This window comes from Rhinolophus sinicus, chromosome 3 (assembly GCF_057876585.1).
Source record: "Rhinolophus sinicus isolate RSI-liver-muscle chromosome 3, RSI-T2T, whole genome shotgun sequence".
In the NCBI taxonomy this organism is placed as follows: Eukaryota; Metazoa; Chordata; class Mammalia; order Chiroptera; family Rhinolophidae; genus Rhinolophus; species Rhinolophus sinicus.
Window position 1 is genome coordinate 35,021,428 of NC_142503.1, and position 20,400 is coordinate 35,041,827.

General features: G+C 38.2%; 1 protein-coding gene across 2 annotated transcripts in view; it reads right to left on the minus strand.

Annotated features, from left to right (window-relative positions):
- Window positions 1-698: 698 nt before the first annotated feature.
- ANKRD55 (ankyrin repeat domain 55) overlaps window positions 699-20,400 on the minus strand; it is a 156,453-nt gene continuing 136,751 nt past the window's right edge. For both annotated transcript variants that reach the window (XM_019742963.3, XM_074328934.2), the window contains 4 exons: window positions 15,136-15,303; window positions 11,497-12,155; window positions 4,529-4,621; window positions 699-2,405 (listed from right to left, as the gene is read on the minus strand). In XM_019742963.3, the coding sequence (XP_019598522.2) occupies window positions 2,284-2,405; window positions 4,529-4,621; window positions 11,497-12,155; window positions 15,136-15,303 (1,042 nt within the window). In that variant the 3' untranslated portion in view covers window positions 699-2,283. The remainder of the gene's footprint in view (window positions 2,406-4,528; window positions 4,622-11,496; window positions 12,156-15,135; window positions 15,304-20,400) is intronic.

The window sequence follows — 20,400 nt, forward strand, 5'->3', positions numbered from 1 at the left end:
GAGAATGAAGCTATCCCAAACAAGCAATTTTACCTAGTGGCAAGAGGATGACTGCTGTATTAAAGAGGTCATAGTAGGTAGTATATTACTTCTTCATAGCTAACGAAAGATTCTTAAATCAACTTGGATGAAAAGGCCCAACTTTAGAAGATTCTATATGTATGTATACTTAAGTTCCAGTATTGGGGGATGGTGGCTTGTTCCATAGCTGTATACAGGTGTTTTCTTTTCTTTTAAATTGCTTTGACTTCTTAGCTATCTACTTGGCGGGGGTCATGCCAGTGTCTTTCAACAAGGAGGTGCACATTGAGGTGGAAACTACATCAGCCAACTCTGCAACCTGGTGTGGGACATACATTGTGAATGAGAAAAAAAATGTGTCAGCCAATGAGATTTTGGGATTGTTTATTATCAAAGCAGAGGCTAGCCTATCCTGACTAATCTGAGCAATGTAGAGCCAGGTACTGTGTTTGCCCGAAAATAAGACCTAGCCGGACAATCAGCTCTAATGTGTCTTTTGGAGTAAAAATTAATATAAGACCCGATCTTATTTTAGTATAAGACCAGGTATAATATAATATAATATAATATAATATAATATAATATAATATAATATAATATAATATAATATAATATAATACCAGGTCTTATATTAATTTTTGCTCCAAAAGATGCATTAGAGCTGTTTCTCTGGCTGGGTCTTATTTTCGGACAAACAGGGTATCTAATCGTGGACATGGATTCAGAAGTAGTTAGGTGACACAACTAAATAACCTAAATTATACTTACAAACAATGATTCTTCAAAGATAAAATCAGCACACAAACAAAACAAAACAGAATAGAAAACCTTTCAAAATTTATGTCCTGAAAGCTCTTCTGTTTGCGCCAGGATTTGCCCTCCTAACAGCCACCGTCTAGATCTACAGGCTTTCTCTTTCATGATCCCTGATTCAGATAACTGTCATTGTCCACATGAGATTGTGCACTAACAACCTCTTTCATTATCACTTCCTACCTCTCTCTAACTTGCCAACTCCCTACCTCTCTACTTCCTTCTCTTCCTCCTTTCTTGAAAACACACACACACACACACACACACACACACACACACACACACACACACAAAAGATTGAATGCCTACTATTTACCAGGCCCTGTACAAATTTCTAGAAGTGCAAAGCCAAAGAACTAGATTTGGCCTCAGAGGAGCTTCTATCGAGTTAATGGAACAGTCTGACCTCTCTAAACAAATAATACTAATATAAAATGGTAAGCGTTATACTTCAGATATTTACAGAATAACAGGCAGGCTCAAAAATAACATGGAGTGACTATGATCTTATATGGCTAAGCCTTGAACTTTAAATCAATCCAAATAGTACATAAGTATCTTAGTAAGGAGATATGCAGTTAGCAGTCATAAGTTTTACGACTTTGCTAAGTCCTAAGTTTGGGAATGTCTTGAGTAGGCAGAGACCATTATTTTGAAATGGAAAAAAAAATGATTAAATATGTAGAGTATTTGAAGAATGTGTGAGAAATGCCTATTCTATTCTGATGGGACAGAATGTAGACCTTTCCAACTCACATGATCTTTTCACTATTGGAACAATAAACATACCTGAAAAATGACAATAGGTGGAAATAATCAAATAACAAAGAAGAGACACACTGTTCTCCAATATTCCCCAATTAAAAAAAAAGAAGAAGAAAATACAGAAACGTCAAGTGATTTGGGCTGTAGCCAGGAACTGACAATGGTAGAAAATATTTTGCAGAAGATTGTATGTTTAAAAGCCATAAACTGTGACTGACTAAGGAAGTTACTACTTTAATTTTAATTTCTTTGTCGGTCCAAAGTAGAACTACAATAAATGCAGAGAACATTGTGGAATGTGCTTTTGTGGTTTTTATTCAGCAAAGCATACTTTAAAACTAAAATATAAAATCATTCAGAAAAGAAAACAATCAGCACACATGCCACAAAGCAAACCAAACATAGCTAAGTTTCCCTGCTGATAACATATTTTGACTTTTTATTTTGGCATATAGAGATCATAGAAACTCACAGACTTATAACATATGCACAATCAAAGATTCTACGTGCTCATTTGGGAAATGTCTTTATTTGGAATAAAGAATTTTGAGTTATAAAACTATGAATGGCTTATAGAATGCAATTTACTAAATTAGTCTCTGTTCTTATAAACTAGAGTAATGTCATCCTTTGACAGTTGAAAATATATATAATCTATATTTTTACAGTGAGTTTGACTCATAGTTAATTTTCATCATTGGTGGGATTGGCAGAGTTTTCACTCTCTTCAGCTGGTATGCTGTGTCCTCGTTGGCTTGGAATAGCAGGAAGCACTCGGTTTGTTCGTAGAGGTTCTCCAGATAGGACTGGGGTGAAAGATAGAATGAGAAAGTTTCAAGATTTATTTCTCTCAAAGCCTCATGAGGAATGGTGGTAGGAGAACTGTTATTTCTTAAGGAGTGAGGGCATTTCTAAGAAGCTTGTCTTGGTGAAAGCTCGACTGCAGGAAAAAGCTATGTGTGTACCATTTGGCTTATGACATGTAGTCAGGGATGTCAGTTATGCACAAATACAAGTCAGGGCCAAGTTTGATCAAAACATGATCGAGCTGTGCGTGCCTGGCAGAGCTCTCTCTTCCTTGGGTGGAGTAGCTGTTGATGGCCAAGTCAGCACAAGGCTCTAAACAGACATTTGTACTGTGCTTTTATGCAAACCTCAAAAGGTTCTCAGGTTTCTTTTAGAAAAAGCACTGTGTACATTTCCATTTCTTTTCCACAGAGCTATGGTTGAACAAAGATCTTTATCTTCCTTTCTCTCCTTAAATTTGATTGTGAGAAGCAAAGCTTCTGGGCTCTGCCAAAGAAATTCCCCTCTGTTTGGCTTCTCTGAGTCCCACCAGGATTTAAGGCTGAACGACTCTTTCCTGAATTAGATGTCTTTGTTTAGACATCTTAGACTACGTTTTGCTTAAAGACAAAGTCAGCCTTGAGTTTCATTCAGTGATTGAACTCACACCACCCAAAATCTCATATGACACAAATCAGTAAGGGCAGAAGAACTGATCTGCTAAGGAAGAGACCTTGGTTTCTGATGCTGACTCTCATTTTCCTTTTCTGCAAAAAGATAGGATTGTACTAAGACCCCATTCGTTCATTGTTTTTATCTAGAGTTCTAGAACTTTTGATTGGCCCCCTCCAAACTGTTGCCTGGGGAAGAAAAGACATATTGGATATTTATTCTGTGCAAACTGTTGCTAAGTGTTTTATATATGTTATCTCATTTAATCCTCCCAACAATATTATCAGGTTGGTACTGTGTTTCCCTGAAAATAACACCAGGTCTTATGTTAATTTTTGCTCCAAAAGATGCATTAGGGCTTATGTTCAGGGGATGTCATCCTGAAAAATTATGCTAGGACTTATTTTCCAGTTAGGTCTTATTTTCAGGGAAACATGGCACTACTGTTAGAGGCTAAGTGAGGAAACTAAAGTATAGAAAAATTAAGGAACTTGTCTGAAATAGTGAGGGCAGCTCCTAAATCATTTAACCTCTGCAATTAAGAAGATGTGTGTGTGTGTGTGTGTGTGTGTGTGTGTGCGAGCGCGCGCTCGCATGTGCATATGTGCCTGTGCACCTGTTATAACCAGGTGGGTAGGCTAGGATAGGAAGAAAAGGAAGGAAGAACATTAGAATCCAGGAATTGTTGCTTGTTTCCTGGGGCAGCTGGCACAATATTCTGTAGTTTTGCTCCTGGATCTGCTATTTACTACCTAAGTAATGTTGAGCAAGTCATGTAACCTCTCCAAAGTCAATTTTCTCATCTACACAATGGGAACCTACCTCAGAGTACAGATATGAAAATATACAAACTCAGAATTTCTGGGTGTAGCCTGGAATCTATTTTGTAACAAGCACGACAGGCAATACTTTGAAAGACTCAAACTCAAAGACCACTGGCCAAATAGACTATATTAATATTTTATATTGTGAAAAATTTTTGTATAAATTATTACAAAAGAAATCAATAATGCCAAACATAACACTGATGGACAGTATTACCTGATTATTTCTTTCTGCTTAGGAACGCATAGCCTGCGAATACAAACGTGACGACATTTCTGTCTGTCCTACATAGTAAGGAAGGCAATGTCAAGAGACCAGTCTTAAGAATTTTTAAAGCACCTTCTTAAACACATTAAATAGCACATAGCAAAATAAACTCTGTTATAGTTTTTATAATCCAAGCACAAAAATTCCTCAAGGGAAGGAGGTTGTTTTTGTTCATTTGGTTTTTTTTTTTTGTTTTTTAAACAAGCATTACCAAGTGGGATGACTCTTTAAAGACTGGCTCTATTCTATTTTCCTGTAATTTACAAGTTTTGATACCTGATGTTCACTTGAAAAATGAAAGTAAGCTGAAATAACATTTAGTTGTGTCTAGACATGTTAATACAATGAAAGGAAGCTGAGGCAGATTGATAATACTCACATTTTTGGTGTGGTAGAGGAGCTAGGTTGTTCCGGATGAACGGAAGTTCCCTGATTTTGGGTCTGTGTGGGGAGAGATGCTGAAAATTTTGCCCTGGGGACAAACATATTTGCATCAATCATTTAAGACTCAACCAAGTGCTAATTATATAATCCAATGGATAAAGGAATCATAAAAGTTGTTAGAGATCACTAAATTTAAAAAACAACAACAAGATAATAATAGCTACACTTTGAGTTTCTATTATATGCCAGTCACTGTTGAAATGAAAGGAGAAGGTATCAAAAACCATTTCTTGAATGAACTAGTTTAAATAAAATTTTATAAACAAGCACAGTTGGCCACCCACTCTATAACACTTAAACATTTGAAAAATAAAATAAAGCATAAAGTATCACTTATTCATCAGTTCTTTGATAAATGAGTGGGTGATGAGTAAGATACTCTTTTAGAGATGTGTTTCTCAATCCTGTCTGTATATAGGAATTATCTGAGGAGTTATAAATAAATAAATAAATAAATAAATAAATAAATAAATAAATAAATAAATAAATAAATAAATACTGCTGCCCTAGCTAAACCCCAGATCAATTAAATGAGAATCTCTGGGGCTGGGATAGACATCAGATTTTTATCAGCTCCTGGGTGATTCTTATTTGCAGCTAGGATTGAGAATCCCTGAGCTGGAAGGTCGGAGCTGGGTGAAAGTCTTGGAAGATCATTATTATCTACTTTAGCCTATAAGCAGTGCTGTATTGGAGACATGCATACCAGCTCTTGGGAGCCAATGGTTAATTTTTCAGGAATTTTGTGAGCTGGTTGACATCACACGGGTGGCGTGACATCAGCCACAGTGGAAGTGTTTACATCATGGTAATCAGCAAACACTGATTTTTTTTCTCGGAGGGCCAGGTGTTAAACATGTATCAACACACTACTAATTACAAGAGCTGGATATTCCAAACATCTGAAAATAGAAGAGAGGGAATACACAAGTTATTTAAGTCCATTTAAAATTTGACCAGGTAAAATGAATAGGAACTTGGACTCTGGGGTCAGACAGGATTAGGCTCAATTCCCAGCTTGAGCACAGGATACGCCCTCTCTAAACCTCAATTTCCTCATATGTAAAATGATGAAGATAATTGTACCTGTGTTTTCCAGTTGTCATCAAGATTAAATAGGGGAACAAATGTAAAGCACTTAGCTTACAGGGTTAACACTCAATAAACATTAGCAATTATTGGTTTTATTCTATGGGTTGTTTAACATGGTCTCCTGGACAGCATGCCACATATTCATGCCACACATTCAGTTGATCTTTTGCCTACTAGTTGAACAGGAACCAGAATCACTACAGCAATGCTCATAGGGCTTAAGTCTTCTGTTCCAGGAAAGTAGTCATTAGAATGGGGGTCGGGGGGAGCATTAGCCATGATCCACCTCTCATCTGTTTAGGTGAGTCCAATGGTAGATCTGGAGGGCAGCCACCTGAGCACTGTCATTTGAGGAAGACTGAACAAAATTTCCAGTCTCTCTGGTGGCTATTTAGCCATTATATTTTTATTGCTTTGGACTCTGAAGGTCAAATAACTTGATAAGCCATTATTTAAAAGGAAAGCCTTCCTGAGTAAAATTACAGTAAACCCATATCAGCTCATACCTTATTTATCTACGAACATCTGAGCAGAAATTTGCAAAACGAAGAAATGAGATAATGATAATTATATTTATTAAGCACTTCCTATTGTTAGGGATTGGGCTAAATGCTGTAGGCACAATCTCATGTAATCCTAACAATCACTGTCCCTTGTGAGACAGATACTATTATCATCCTCATTAGACAAATGAGAACACTGTGGCTTGAAGTCCTCCGAAGTGCTCAGAGTCACTTAGGAGAAGTGACAGAGCCTGGGCTCCAACTGACCCTAAACCTCCTGCTATCCTTCCTCCCTAGGAACCAAAGCAATATTGACAGGACGGAAGAAGTGGGCAGAGAGGGGCTGCAGCAGTGATTTGGGAGGTGGGAGGAGATTTAAACTTCATTTTACACTGACATTTGGCTCAGTTTTGAAGGATGGAGTTTGTGCTCAGCCCAAAGCTCCCTTGTCAATGCTGCAGAGACCTCCAGGGAACATTCAGCCTGAGGGGAGAGGGTTGAAGAACACTGTCCTGGAATAAAAAGGCAGGGAAGGTTTCCAGTTAAATGAGGGAACAGGAAGGGAATGAAGGATTAATAATAATTACAACAAGTAAGTAAATTCAGCACTCACTTTATTCCTGATTGTGTACTCACTTTATTCCTGATTTGAGAGTAAAAAGAGAAGGCAGAATGTCTGCTCTGCCACTTCCTAGCAGGCTCTGTGACCTTAGGCAGGTGGGCTAACTTCTCTGTACCTCAATGTCTTTATCTCTAGAATGGGGATAAAACCTCCTCTCCTGCAGTGTTGTTGAAGGGGAAGTACAGAGTTCACTGCCCCAGAGGAGGCTCAACAAGGTAAAGTTATTGTTAATGATGTACAGTAAGCAAGAGCCACAACTCCTACAGTGGTCAGGGTGACTTCCACATAGAAGGTGAGTTTTGAGCCACTTCTTAAAAGATGGTAGGAATCTCGTCAAGCACACAGCAAAGAGAAGGTAAAAATAACATAGACAAAGATGTTATAGAGTGAAAAGGCAAGTTGTTGTTAAGGATCTGAGAGCTATTCAAGGAACTGTTCCAGGAGATAGGGCAAAAGGATTAGAGATGGGAGGTGCAGAAGATGAGAGGTGTAGGTGAGGCCACACCACTCTGGGAGGACTTTGTTTGCCAGCTAAAGAATCTATCTCTGTCCCGGAAAGAAGCAAAGCCTCTGATGGGTTTAAACAGAGGGGTCACATAATCAGACCTACACGGGGAGGAGAATGCACTGCTGCTAAGATAGTCTAGAAAATTCTGGAAAAGGAAGTTCTCTCTTGAGGGAGAAAGGATGCCAGCACGTTCTTACTTTCCTAGTGATGGCTTGTAAATAACCAGGCTGGTAGCAAACACCTCAGAGATTTCTGTTCCATTTTCTCTGAAAGCTGCTCTCAATGAATTAAGCTGATGTGCTCTAAATTCCTTCATTAGGATAAGTGCCTCACCTCCCATCTCTCTCCATCTAGCCCACTGACAGGTCTCAATAAATGTTAAGCAATAATCATTACAGCTAAATGTTCAGGGCTGCTGATGCAAGCAGAGGATATGAGCTGCCAGGAATTCAAACAGCAGCAATTGCTAACTCATATTATTTCTACTAAACCCAGGGCAGGAAAGGAGAAAATCCAAAGTTACATCCAAGTTCAAACCAGTGGTTCAGCGGTGTGATTTATAGTATCCAATTACTTTACCACATTAGGCTTTCACATCAAATATGGGAGCTCAATGGAGAAATCTGCTGAGTTTCAACCCGCCTAGACTAACAACTTAAACCACTTAAGGGAACCCTTCCAATTGTAATCCAGAAGCCTCAGTAGTTTTAAAAACAACACTTCAAATTGGGTTAAAAATGTCCACAAAAATAAAACTCATGGGCAGGAAAATCTTTTATTTTGGGGAGGACAATGTAATTTCTAAGAAAATCGCATTGTAGGTAATTGGTAAGCATACCAACAAACTGGACCTGAGATTTAAAGGGACAAATACATTGCCATGGTGATACCTTCCAGTTTACGAGATCTGGGTTCAAGTTCTGAATATGTCACTAATTAACTGTAAGACTGAGCAAATTGTTTTAACTTTTCTAGGCCATGCGAATTATAACTGGAAAGGGCCTCATGAAACAAAATGGTCCCAGCCTTGGATCTAGAGGGTAAGAAGACTGTGGTCCAGGGAGATGTTGTATCTTGCTTTATCGATCAGGGTTCGTCCAGGAAAACAAGAGACCTCTGTAGGTTTCTGAAACAGGGAATTTCATTTTTAAAAAGTTGCTTATACTGGTGATGGGAAAGCTGAGGAGCCAAACACAGCACAGGGTAGAAGGACAATCCAGAGATTACCTATAGCAGGTAGATGCAACTGTCTCTAGGCTGGAGGAATAAGGCAAAGGGATGGTATTACCAAGACCCAGAAACTAGTAGGAGCCAGAACCACAGAGTGAAGGGCTGTGGGGAAGGCGCTGGGAGGAGATAGAGCCACTGTTGGAGATTCCATAGGAAGCAGAGGGACATTACCTAAAACTACATGGTTTCTTTTTCTCCTGCTCTCACTCTTCCACCAGTGCCTCCCGGAAGCAGCTGGCAAGGGAGCCTGGGAAGTGTTATTCCCTGAGATACAGGGTAGAGCAGGAGTAAGAAGACTAGATCTGAGAGCCAACAGGCAACAAAGTTCATGCCTCGTTAGTCTCTAAGGCATACTGCTTAACATAGGGCCCGGCACATAGTTAAAAATACCAAACGTGTATGTAATACTATGTTCACGTCATTGCTGTAAGTACTTTACATGTGTCAACTCATTTCATCTTAACAGCAACCCACAACACTGTGAGTTAGTTATTGTCTCCCATTTTTTTTTTTCAGATAAGGAAACAAAGAGTCAGAGAAATTAATTAACAGCAATAAGTGGTAGAGTCAGAATTTGAATGCAGACAGTGTGGCTTTACAATCCCTTTCTTAACCACTGGAGTGTACTGCCTCTTGACAAATTAGGATGGACACTTAACCGTTCAATAAATGAGTAAATGACTGAGGTCCTTTCCATTAAGAAACCCTATGATCTTGTATCTAAACATGAGAAGAAAATCAACTTAAAGTCAGTTGCACAATCATTTTAGCAAGTCCATATCCCTTAAAGCTCATTTATAGGCTACAGATTCTTGGGAGATTTATCTTAATTGTGACCCAGTTGCCTAGAACGGCTCCTAGTTATTATCAGCACTCAAAAATATTGGTTGAAAAAACAAATGCTTTGATACATGCACACCTAGTAATTTAAGATTCCCTTGGAAAATTTGCTTCTTCTTTTCTGCTATTTTGCCACCCCAGGACTTTTCAAGTTTCACTGGAAAAGTGAAGCAAATTCTCAAACGAAGTTTATTGACTTTTCTTTTATTTCAAATAATGTCAAACGTTTTAGATGGCACTGTGACAGAATCTACTAGTTCTCTATCTAATCTCTAGCTTCTCTTCTTTTTTAGAAACAAAAATCCAATTTTGGAGGGACAGCCTGTGCCAGGTTAAAAGACTGCAATTTCCAGTCTCCCTTGCAGATATGTGTGACCATATGACTCCAGTTCTGACTAATGAGACGTAAGCAGACTTGTGGGACTTAATGAAAGATGATTTCTTAAAAGAAGCTGATTCAGCTGGGGGATATCCACTTTTTTCCCTCTCTCTACTTCCTTCCTCCTGCTCTGTCAGCCATTATGGATTGTTAAGTGATCTGAAGGACGGGAGCCATATGATACGCTATGGAGCACCAGATGGAAGGATCATGGATCTCTGGCGATCGTGAAGCTATTGAACACCTGACAACTATCGAACTCAGACTTCTTTCACTTGAGAACAATAAGGTTCTATGTTGTTCAAGCCATTACTTTGGGTTTTTGTTATAAGCAGCTGAATCCAATAAAAACTAATATAGAAAAGATGGCCCAAGGCTGTCTTGGGAACAGAAAAAGAACAAGACTTACAAAATTTAAAAAGGTTTTCAAAATAGAAAATATTGAGCTAGAACCAGATTAACTCCAGAAAGCAGTCTGGGTCGAGGCTGTGGAGGCCACTAAGTGTCAAAAGACGATAGACTGATATCGTTCCTTCCATATCCTTCCACAGAACAAAAGCAAAAAAAATTACCCATGCTACCAACCAAGTGCTTTATGGAGAAGGTAAAATCTTGAGTGGAGTTTTTCTCGGTCACCAGGAAAATAGCCTTCACGTGCGTACCCATATGTATTCTGTGCTTAAATATGTATAAATATGTATGAGGGGAGCCATACTCTACCTCACAGGCTTTAGACATCATAAGTGAGGAAAGCCAGAGTCAGGCTGCATATTTAATAGGAAGGAATATTCTTCATTCCCAAAGAAACATGGCCCTCCTCCACTTCTTAAAAAACAAACAAACACAAAACACATAGCCTTCTTAGTCTTTCATTCTCCTACTTTTGACAGAAATATATGTTCAAGAAATATATCATTTTCCCCTTAACCCTATTATAAGAAAGACAACCACAGAAACACATTGAAAAAGAACACTTGGCATTCCATGAAGAGATACTAGAGAGTGGTGTAGACTGGATTGAACTGAAACAGTAATGTACAGGTGGTATCCAAAGGGAGCGGGGTTACTCAGATCCAGCCAACTATTCCCAAGAAAGAATTTGAGTTTGGCCTTGCCAGATGTTTCTTCAATTGCTCAGGAGAAGCTAGAATTTTCAATTTTTATGTAAAACTGCATGGTTTTTAAATATTAGCGATTAATTCACTTGAAACCAGAACAAGATACGGTGGTAATAAACCGATTTTGGAAGCTATTTTGCAGCCTCTGCTTTAGAGCAATGGTTCCCAGTCTCTGGTGTGCATCAGAATCATCCGTGCACAATTTAAAAAATATAAAATTAGTGTGGTACATTTATTTAAAAAGGGGGGAAATAGATATATAACTTGCTTGTATGTGTATAAATTCTTTAATGTGATACATTTATTGAAAAAGGGATATATACATATTTAATGTATATAAATATATGTGTATATAAAATATATGCTGGGAAGATGAGAAGGCATATGCTTTTTACTTATGATTGCTCTCAGGGTGAAAAAGCAGAATGTTTTTCCTAGCCTGGAAATCTTGAATCCACTGGATTCAAGAAAAAAAGGTGGCCCTGATCACCCATTTTGTTCTGGCCCTGCTCTCTAGACTACTGTCACTCTAGTTCCTAACTCAGAAACTGTATGAGACATTTCTTAATAGAGCCTGCCAGGAATGAGGAAGAAGGAAGCCAGGATATTACCTGATGAAGGATTGTGTAGGTGAGGAAGATAGGGAGGCCCGGAGACTTCCTGGTGACTGGACCTGCTGGGGAGCAACCTGTCTAGCAGCTTATCAGAAGAGGATACAGTCCACGCTTTGTAGAGCACCTGATTAGAATCACCTCTCCAGGGGTTATCTAGCAATAGCTGGGCACCAGTTCTGTTATTCAATAAATCCTGCTCACTTCGGCTTTTCTGAGACCGCTGGGCTATATGGTGAGTACCAGAGCTCAGGCCAGCATGAGAAGTAGACCCATGGGAGGCTGTCAGGAAGTTACTGGCCAGGTTGATGGGTGGGAGACTCTGCGTTCTGATTGGTGGAAGCCCCTTATGGGCCAGAGGCTTCTTTTCTGGCAAGAGAGATTTTGAATGCTCTGAGGTCTTCTTTTTAAAGTCAACCATAGCCACCTGATCACCAGGCTGTTCTTGGCAGTTGGTATCCATGATGCTGTCAAAGGTGGTGATGATGTCATCGACTTCCGAGGTATGCTCCCAGCTGTGGGCATCTCTGCTGTGAGGCTTCGGACAGGCCCTCTGCTCTTCTTTTCTGTTTTTGCAGAAGATTTGATTGAGCATGCTGAAACGTCCCTCTTTCTGGGGTCTACTGTTCTGGGAAGGAAGGGGTCGAGTAGGCTCTGTTCTATGGGAATATAAAATAACAATACCATATGAGGATAGGAAGTACACACCACCACCACCCAAAATACCTCTCTCTGTTCCATGTGCTTGAGCAGAATGCCTCAGAGCAGACTGTCCTTCAAAGACAACTCTCAAGTCAAAGTGACTTGCAAGAACCTGTAACCCCGTTCAAGAAGTGGTTCCTTGCCACAGTCAGTTTTTCTGCCCAGTTTGAACGTGTCTTAGATTCCTCTTGCTCCCTTAGGGGCTATCCTTTCCAAATGTATCCCTACATAATCTGTTTTTATCAAGGGATAAACGAAGCTGAAAATAGCTTAAAGCATTCCTTAAAGCATCATTTTCACTTCTCAAGGCCAGGCAGTAAAAGTGTAAGCTTTAAGTCAAACAGATGAAGGCCAAGGGTTGAATTCAAGCTTCAACTAGTAGAAGCAGGCAGGAAGTTGCAGAAGTGGAGGAGAGTGCGGTTTCAGATGTTCTCTGAAAGGGATCCCAGGAGATCTGGGCAGAGTTCTGAATATCCACCTCAGGAAGCCTGCTCATTTTATGCCGTTTGTGTGTTTTTTTGTATCCCTTTCAGTTTTTACTAAATTTCCTACTGAAAAAGACTTTTTAAAAAAAAGTATACCAAAGGAAACCAAGGAAAGAAGCTTCCATTTGGGCTTCAGCTACAGAAGAGGAAGTATGTATGCCAGAAGTTGGGTGTAGCAGCAGAAGAAAAGTGAGCAACACCAAATGTGAAGGCAAATTCTACAGGAAAAAAGGTCAGCAGTGTCCGGCAGGCCCTTGTTATGTGGAGAGTTTCCCTGAAGCACTATTCTGTTTTTGTTCCTTGGAAAATTCTGTGTTATTCCTTTTTGAGGCCACGGTTGACTTACTGCTTTCTGTGGTATAAGTTAACGATGAAACCTGACCCATGTGCATACTGTAAAAGCCAGATTGCAACATTATTCTCCAGAGTGAGATATTGTATTCTGTAATTTGAAGACAACGTCACCACTTACTTCCGCTGCATATAATGAATGTCTTTTCTACAGGTCACACAGTGCATAATTGAATCTTTATTCCCATGAATGGATTTTTATCTTCCTTCTTTCACCTTCCAATAGGCTTTTTGAAATATTGAACTCTACTTCTGGACTCCTAATACTACCAGAAAGAACTCCGGGGGATTTCTAACATTTTTTCATGTTTCCTTATATAGAATATGCCCCATGTGCTAATTAATGTTATTTTAGCATCTTCCATAATCTATCACCTTCTCCTGTTACAGGTTGTGATTTAGACCAGTGAATATCAAAGTGTGGTCCACTGAACCCTGGAGGTGGGGTTCCTGACAGTCTTTAAGGGATTTCATAAGGTTAAAACATTATTCATAATAATATCAAGATGTCATTTGCCTTTTTCACTGTGCTGCTTTTTACACCACAGGTTCCAATAGTGATAGTGGGTGAAACTGTGGGCTACTTGGCACAAATCAAGACAATAGCATCAATGGACGTGCATTAAAAAAATCATCATTTAACTTAATAATAGCCAGTAAGTTATTATTTTTATTAAATATTGATCCTTGAGTATACATTTTGTGACAAAATAGGAAGTACTCATAAACCATCTACTATATACTAAAGTACGATTGTTGTCTTGCGGTAAAGCACTTGTACAATTGAGTTGCCAGCTGAACTAGATACTTTTTGCCATGGGACACCATTTTTATGACTTAAAGACTAAAAATGGTTATTGAGAGTGGGATATTTGAAGAAATTTTTTCAAAAATAAACAAAGTAAGACTGTCATTTCAAGGTAAACAGTTGACAGTAATTGTTACCAATGACAAAAGTCTAGCTTTCAAGTAAAAATTAGAATTTTGGATAACTTGAAATCACACTGTAAGCTTGACAGCTTCCTGATATATAAGGGCTTTTTTTGACAAGATATTACCAAATTAATATCAGTGATGATATTAACAAATGTGATTTTTTTTGACGTTATATAATGAAATGTGTTATTTGGAAGATATTTATAACTAAGTGAACCAATGTTTTCCAAAGGACTAAAGCCAGATGTTATAAAATCATGCATGGTATAAGACCCATTTAAAGTGCAAGATAAACTAATGGATTTGAATGGAACCGAGTAGAAAAAGTTCACTGATATGGAGACCGAGTCCACATTGCAACTAACCTTTAGGAAACTCCTGCTTGTCAAATTTTGGGATAATATCAAAGAAAAGGGATCCACAAATATCTGAAAAGGCTATTGAAATATTATCTTGTCCAACAACATATTTATGTGAGGCCAAATTGTTTTCACACACTTCAATCAAATAATGTTTTGCAACAAATTTAATGCAGAAGCAGAAGTGGGAATGCAGCTGTATTCTACTAAGCTTCTGTTAAGATATTAAAAAGGTTTGCAAAAGAATACGGAACAATGATGCTCTTTTCATTGCAATTTTTTTGTTTGTTTTAAAGAACAGGTTATTTTAACTAAAAATATGGTATTTATGTTAACATGCAAATGTAAAGGGCTTGTTATTACTTTAAATGAATAACTAAATAAATATTTTATTAAAAATTTCTGTTTTAATTTCTACTGCTGATAAATATTGATATGTGTGACTCATATAAATAAAAGCTCTTTGGGGTCCTCCATAATTGTTGAGAGTGTAAAAGGGTCCTGAGAAGAAACAGTTTGAAAACTGCTGATTTAGGCAAAAAGAAGATTAGGAGAACATGGCGTTAAGGGAAGTGGAAAGGAAAGAAGAGGAAAGAAGAGATTCAAGTCCAGTGAATGTTAGGCTGATGTATTCAGGCTTAAAACGTTCATTTTTTTGCACAGAATTAAGAACATATCACTATATTTGGATAATGGCAAACACCATTATTAAGTTATTGCTGGTTTTGCACATTGGCAATTAAAAAACTGTCATCCAATTTTATAAATCTGAGAGGAAGAAGAAATGAGCCTCCAGTTGCGCTCACCTGCTTTCTTGGGAGAGGAGCTTGACACAGGCCATGTGGCCACAGTACAGAGCGTAGGCCAGGGGCGTACTCTCGTTGATGTCTCGCAGGTTGCTGTCCATGCCCAACTCTAGCAGTGACTGCACACATTCTGCCTTCCCTGCAGCTGCAGCCCAATGCAGAGGTGTCCTGGGGACCACATAGGAACAACACAAGTGTCTGAGCACATGAATGGTTAGCCAGCAGTAGCTCCTGCTTAAGTCAGATGGCAGCAGAAAAAAACTTCTTGCTATTTAGTATGGAAATAATATGCATTAAATGGGCCTTCAGGATGAAGGCACACGTACACGTGTTGGGGCTTCTCCTCTAACTCTACGTACTCCCTGGCCTTCCACCTTCTCTGGTTTTTCTGAGAATTTCCTAGAATAGGAAGTAGTGGGTCAAAGAGTATGAACAATTTTAAGGCTCATTATACTTTGTGCCAAACTGCCTTCCAAGAAGATTGACTCAACTTATCTTTCTACAAGCTATGTCCCAACTGCTTTCCTAATATTGAGTGTTATTACAATCTTTGCCAATTTGGTAGGCAAAATGATATTTCACTTGTTTTCTTTAATTAATAGTGAGGCTCAACTTTTGAAATATATGTTTATTTGCCGTTTGAATTTCTTTATTGAAATGATTCAATTTATATGGGCTTTGTACATATTAAATGTATCAGTCTTTTATGCTTATGTGAACGCTTTCTCTAATTTGTTACTTGACTTTTAAGTTTTTAGTGATTTTTTTCCATAAAAAAAATTTTTAAATACTCACATTTAATTACTTTTTTATTTTTTTGTTTTTTTCATGATTTTATGCTCAGAAACTCCTTCATCAGCCAGAAGGTAAATAAAATACTCATCAGTATTTAAACATTTATTGAATTGTAAAGCCAGTATTTTCTTAATAAAATGAAAAAAAAAAAAAGCCAGAGACTTGGAGAAAATATTTGAAAATCACATATCCAACAAAGGGCTTATATTCAGAATATACACAATCTTCAAAGCTGAGTAAGAAAATACGCACGCCAACTTTAAAAATTAGCAAAAGATCAGAACAGATACATCATCAAAGAAGATGTATGAAAGGTAGAAAAGCATGTGAAAAGGTGCTCAATAACATTTGTCATTAGGAAAATGCGAATTAAAACTACAATGAGACACTATTAAACTATGAGATACTATATTAACTATTAAAATGGCTAAAATTAAAAAAAGGACAACAAAAAAACCCTGACAATATCAAGTGTTGGGGAAGATATGGAGTGACTGGAATTTTGATACATTGCTGGTGGGAATGCAAAATGTTAACAGCCACTCTAGAAAACAGTTTGTCGGTTCCTTCTATAGTTAAACATATACTTAACCATATGAACAAGCAATCTCACTTCTAACTATTTAGCTAGAGAAATGAAAACTTATGTTCACACAACTGTTCGTGAATGTACACAGCAGCATTATTCATAATTGCCCCAAACTGGAAACAACCTAAAATACCCTTCAACAAGTGAGTGGATAAACAAACTGTGGTTCATCTATACAATGGACTCGTACTCAGCAATAAAAAAGAACATCCTACTGCTATGTGGAAAACATAGATGAATCTCAAATGCATTCTGCTAAGTGAAATGAGTCAATCACAAAAAGATTACATCCTGCATATTTCTGTTTACATGGCATTCTGGGAAAGGCAAAACCAGAGAGAAGAGAACTAACCAGTTGCTAGAACTTAGAGATGGGAGAGGGCTTGACACAAAAGGACAATCTGAGTTGAAGTTGGAATTGATGGCATTGTTCTGAATCTTGTTTGTGGTGGTTACACAAACCTATGAATGTGGTAAAACTCATATAACTGTACACCAAGAAAAGTAAATTTTACTGAATGTAAATGTGAAAAATATCAATATTTTCTTCTAATTTGGGTTTTAAAAGACTGCACATGTGTCTATATGTGCATTTTGGTGAGGTGTGGAGCCAATCTGACTGTTTTTTCAATTACATAGCCAACTTTCTCAACACCATTTATTAATGTGGTTGGATCATATTTTGAGATCCTGACCTATATACAAATTTTCCTACCCTTCCTCTTTCCCCCATTTAAGAAGATGGTTGACTTTGTGCTCAACCTCAGGGGAAGGATGTAGTAGGATAGATAAGATAAATAGTGTCTTTCTGTTTCCAAAACCAAGCGCAGAACTAAGAGCAGATTTGGAGCAAAGTCTTCCCCAACAATAGAAATAATTCTCCCTCAGCTGTCAAGGCAGATGTGACAAGAGGGTGATAAGAGCATGAAGGGCCACTGGACCCAAGAGCAAAGGGGACCAGAACATTGCTTCCTTGGCAGAGCTACTGAAAAGTGGGTCAGGGAATGTCTGTGTAGTGTGTCTAGGCAATGGGACTATAGGAGGTTAAGGAGGGGCACAAGGCGAAATAAATGGGGTTTCCCATGAAGAGAATGGCTATTCTTCCTGTTGGTCATTCTAGGAAAGGACCAATCTTAGAGGAGGAAAGGAGGACATGGAAGACCTCTTCCTGGCCTTGTGCTGGGGCTGAACCCTGGGAAAAGGCACTGCGGGGAGAGCCAAGTGGTCTCTCAGACATGAGGCAACTTGGGGGTTGGGCAGAGTAGGGTTCAGTTGGGGCTCTCTGTGAAGGAGCTTGGCCTTAGTATTTGGAGAGTAGCCATACCCACAGTGTGTCCAGAGTCCCCATGTGCAGTTTGTGTCCTTGGTAAATCAAACATCCTCCTCCTTCTCCTCGGGTTATGCTATGGGCAGCAATTTGAGAACACTTAATAGGACAATATATATAATTTTCAATATAGTGATCAATCACACTGCTTATTTGAATATGTGGCAGATGTAATTTATTCCATTCTGTAAGAGAGAGGTCTCCAGACAATATTTACTATGAAACTAGATGTGACACTTACCAGATTATGTCCACCTGTTTAGACAATATATTGCCAATAAATTCAGTTGATGGAAGGGAGGACATCAATCTAATCAGGTTTCCTAACACGTGACAGTTTACTTTGGAGCACTGTGGAATACTCTTTCATGATAATTGCTAAGACTGACTGTTTTAATTCTTCTGACCATCAACATGGAAGAAGAGGTCCAGAAGAACAATTTAAGGGGGAAAAGTTAAATTGATCTGCAGAGAAACAAGGTTATATAGAAAACTTCTAACTAATACACATAGAGTCTTTTTGGGCAATCTGTAATATCCAATTTTAGGTTACCTAAGCTATAGTTACTTTTTTATCTCTGAGCTTCCAGATAGTCTGGTAAATGGACTGGTCTAAGCTATCACAGTGAGGAGGGGAGAGTCAGGGTGCATGATTCAGAAGAAATTCATCAGAGAGGAGCAGTGGGCTGATGAGGTAGCCTCTGAATGGTAGAAGATGATGGATACAGGAATGCAGTATTGGTTGACACATATCAGTAGCCAAGGAATGATTTATGGAACCTATAAATATTCCCTGGAGAATTCCAGAAATGTGGAGAAAGGAGAGGTTGATAAAGGATGGTCCTTCCTGAAGATAAATGAGTTGGGTATTAAAGGAAAGTGTGACCTCAGAGACTGATGAAATTTGGGACATTTAAGCTACATAAGCTACTTCTGGGTTATGTGTTCTGTGCCATCAATCTTGCACTAGTACCACCATGTTTTAAATATCATAGATTTATGATGTATTTTAATATCCAGAAGGACTAGTTCCCTCATATTTTTCCTCATCCTTTTTTTTTTTTAAATCACTGCCTTATTTTTCTTCCCTTTCCACAAAAACTTTCTCTCCACTAGTAAAGAGAAGAAGGAAAGGGAAGTCACAATTACTACAAATGCTTAAAGCACTAAAACCTAAAAATATTTTTCAAAAATTCTACTACTGATACAAGCTTACAGTTTCAACATGAATGCACAGTTGCATGATGCAGAAAATGTGAAACAAAACAGAGGGCAAGATATGATCAGTGCATGAAACATGTGAGTTGAGCTTTGGGGCAGGAACTAGACTCTCCTTGAAATTTTACTTCACTTTGAACTCTCATAACACCCTATATTTTGCACATTTTTTCTTCCCCCCTTGGTTTTACTTCCTTCCCCGAGGCCCAGGGAACTGGATTTTCTTTGCTAAGTATGTGATAATACAAAATGGGAAATATTGTATTCAGACCTAATTCTAGAAGTATTTTGAAGCAGGCAAACTTTTCTTCAGTCCTCCTTTCTTAAATGTGTTCCTTTCTTCTCCTTTTGGATCATTCACTTCCTCCCCCCCCCCCCCCCCCAGGTAACTGAAGTCCTTGTACTTTCTTACCTGCTCATGATCAACATCTGCTCTTAGGAAATGGTCTGCTTTCAATGATTTATACTTTCATGTCAATCATCTCCAGCTTCTGAGATTTATGTGGAACTCAAGAATGTTTTTCCTTGTGTTACAAGGATTTCAGGTTTCAGGAAGCAGGGGATGCTTCTTGTGGTAGCTAAAATCAGGACTAGTAAGTGGCTAATGTTGCACTTCAATAAAAGAGGGTAATGTAAATCTTCTACTTGTTTTCAATAGTCTTGTTTGTTGGTACATTATTCTATATCCATTGACTCAATGTCTAACCAAAACAAAGGTTAGATAAGCATTGTAATTGAAAAGCAATAACAGCTGATTATGGATGAAGGACACTACGGTGAAAAGCTCTATGTTGGGAAAATAAGGGTATAAGCTCTCATTTAGTTGCTATTTACTCCTGAGTTAATTCTCTTTACTTGCATCTAGTTTCCTTTTCTATGCCAATACCTCTTTAATGATTGAAAAAAAATCCTAATAAGGTCACATCTAGTTCTGAATACAAAGCCTCTATTATGCTCTTGTCTGCATAACAACACTTGTTGATTTTATGACATAATCCTGGAATGAAGAAAAAAATAAGATTTACTGTTAAGAACAAAAAGTGTGTATAGCAGGAAGCTCACATACAGAAAGCCTTCTGAGAACACTGAGAACGTTTAGCAAAAAGTGGAAACTCTGACAAAACTGTACAGTCACAGTGCTTCTCTTCCTAACAATGATTTTTTCCTGCCCTGACGAAAATAGAGCAGTTTTTATTGTCACAGCACATGTGTAAATATTACTGACAATAAAGAAATAGTCATATAAGCTAACTCCTTAAACATGTTCTTTATGTTAAGATTGACATTCGGAGAAGATGAGTGGTAGCTCGCAACACTTTCTGAGTTGCCTTGGATA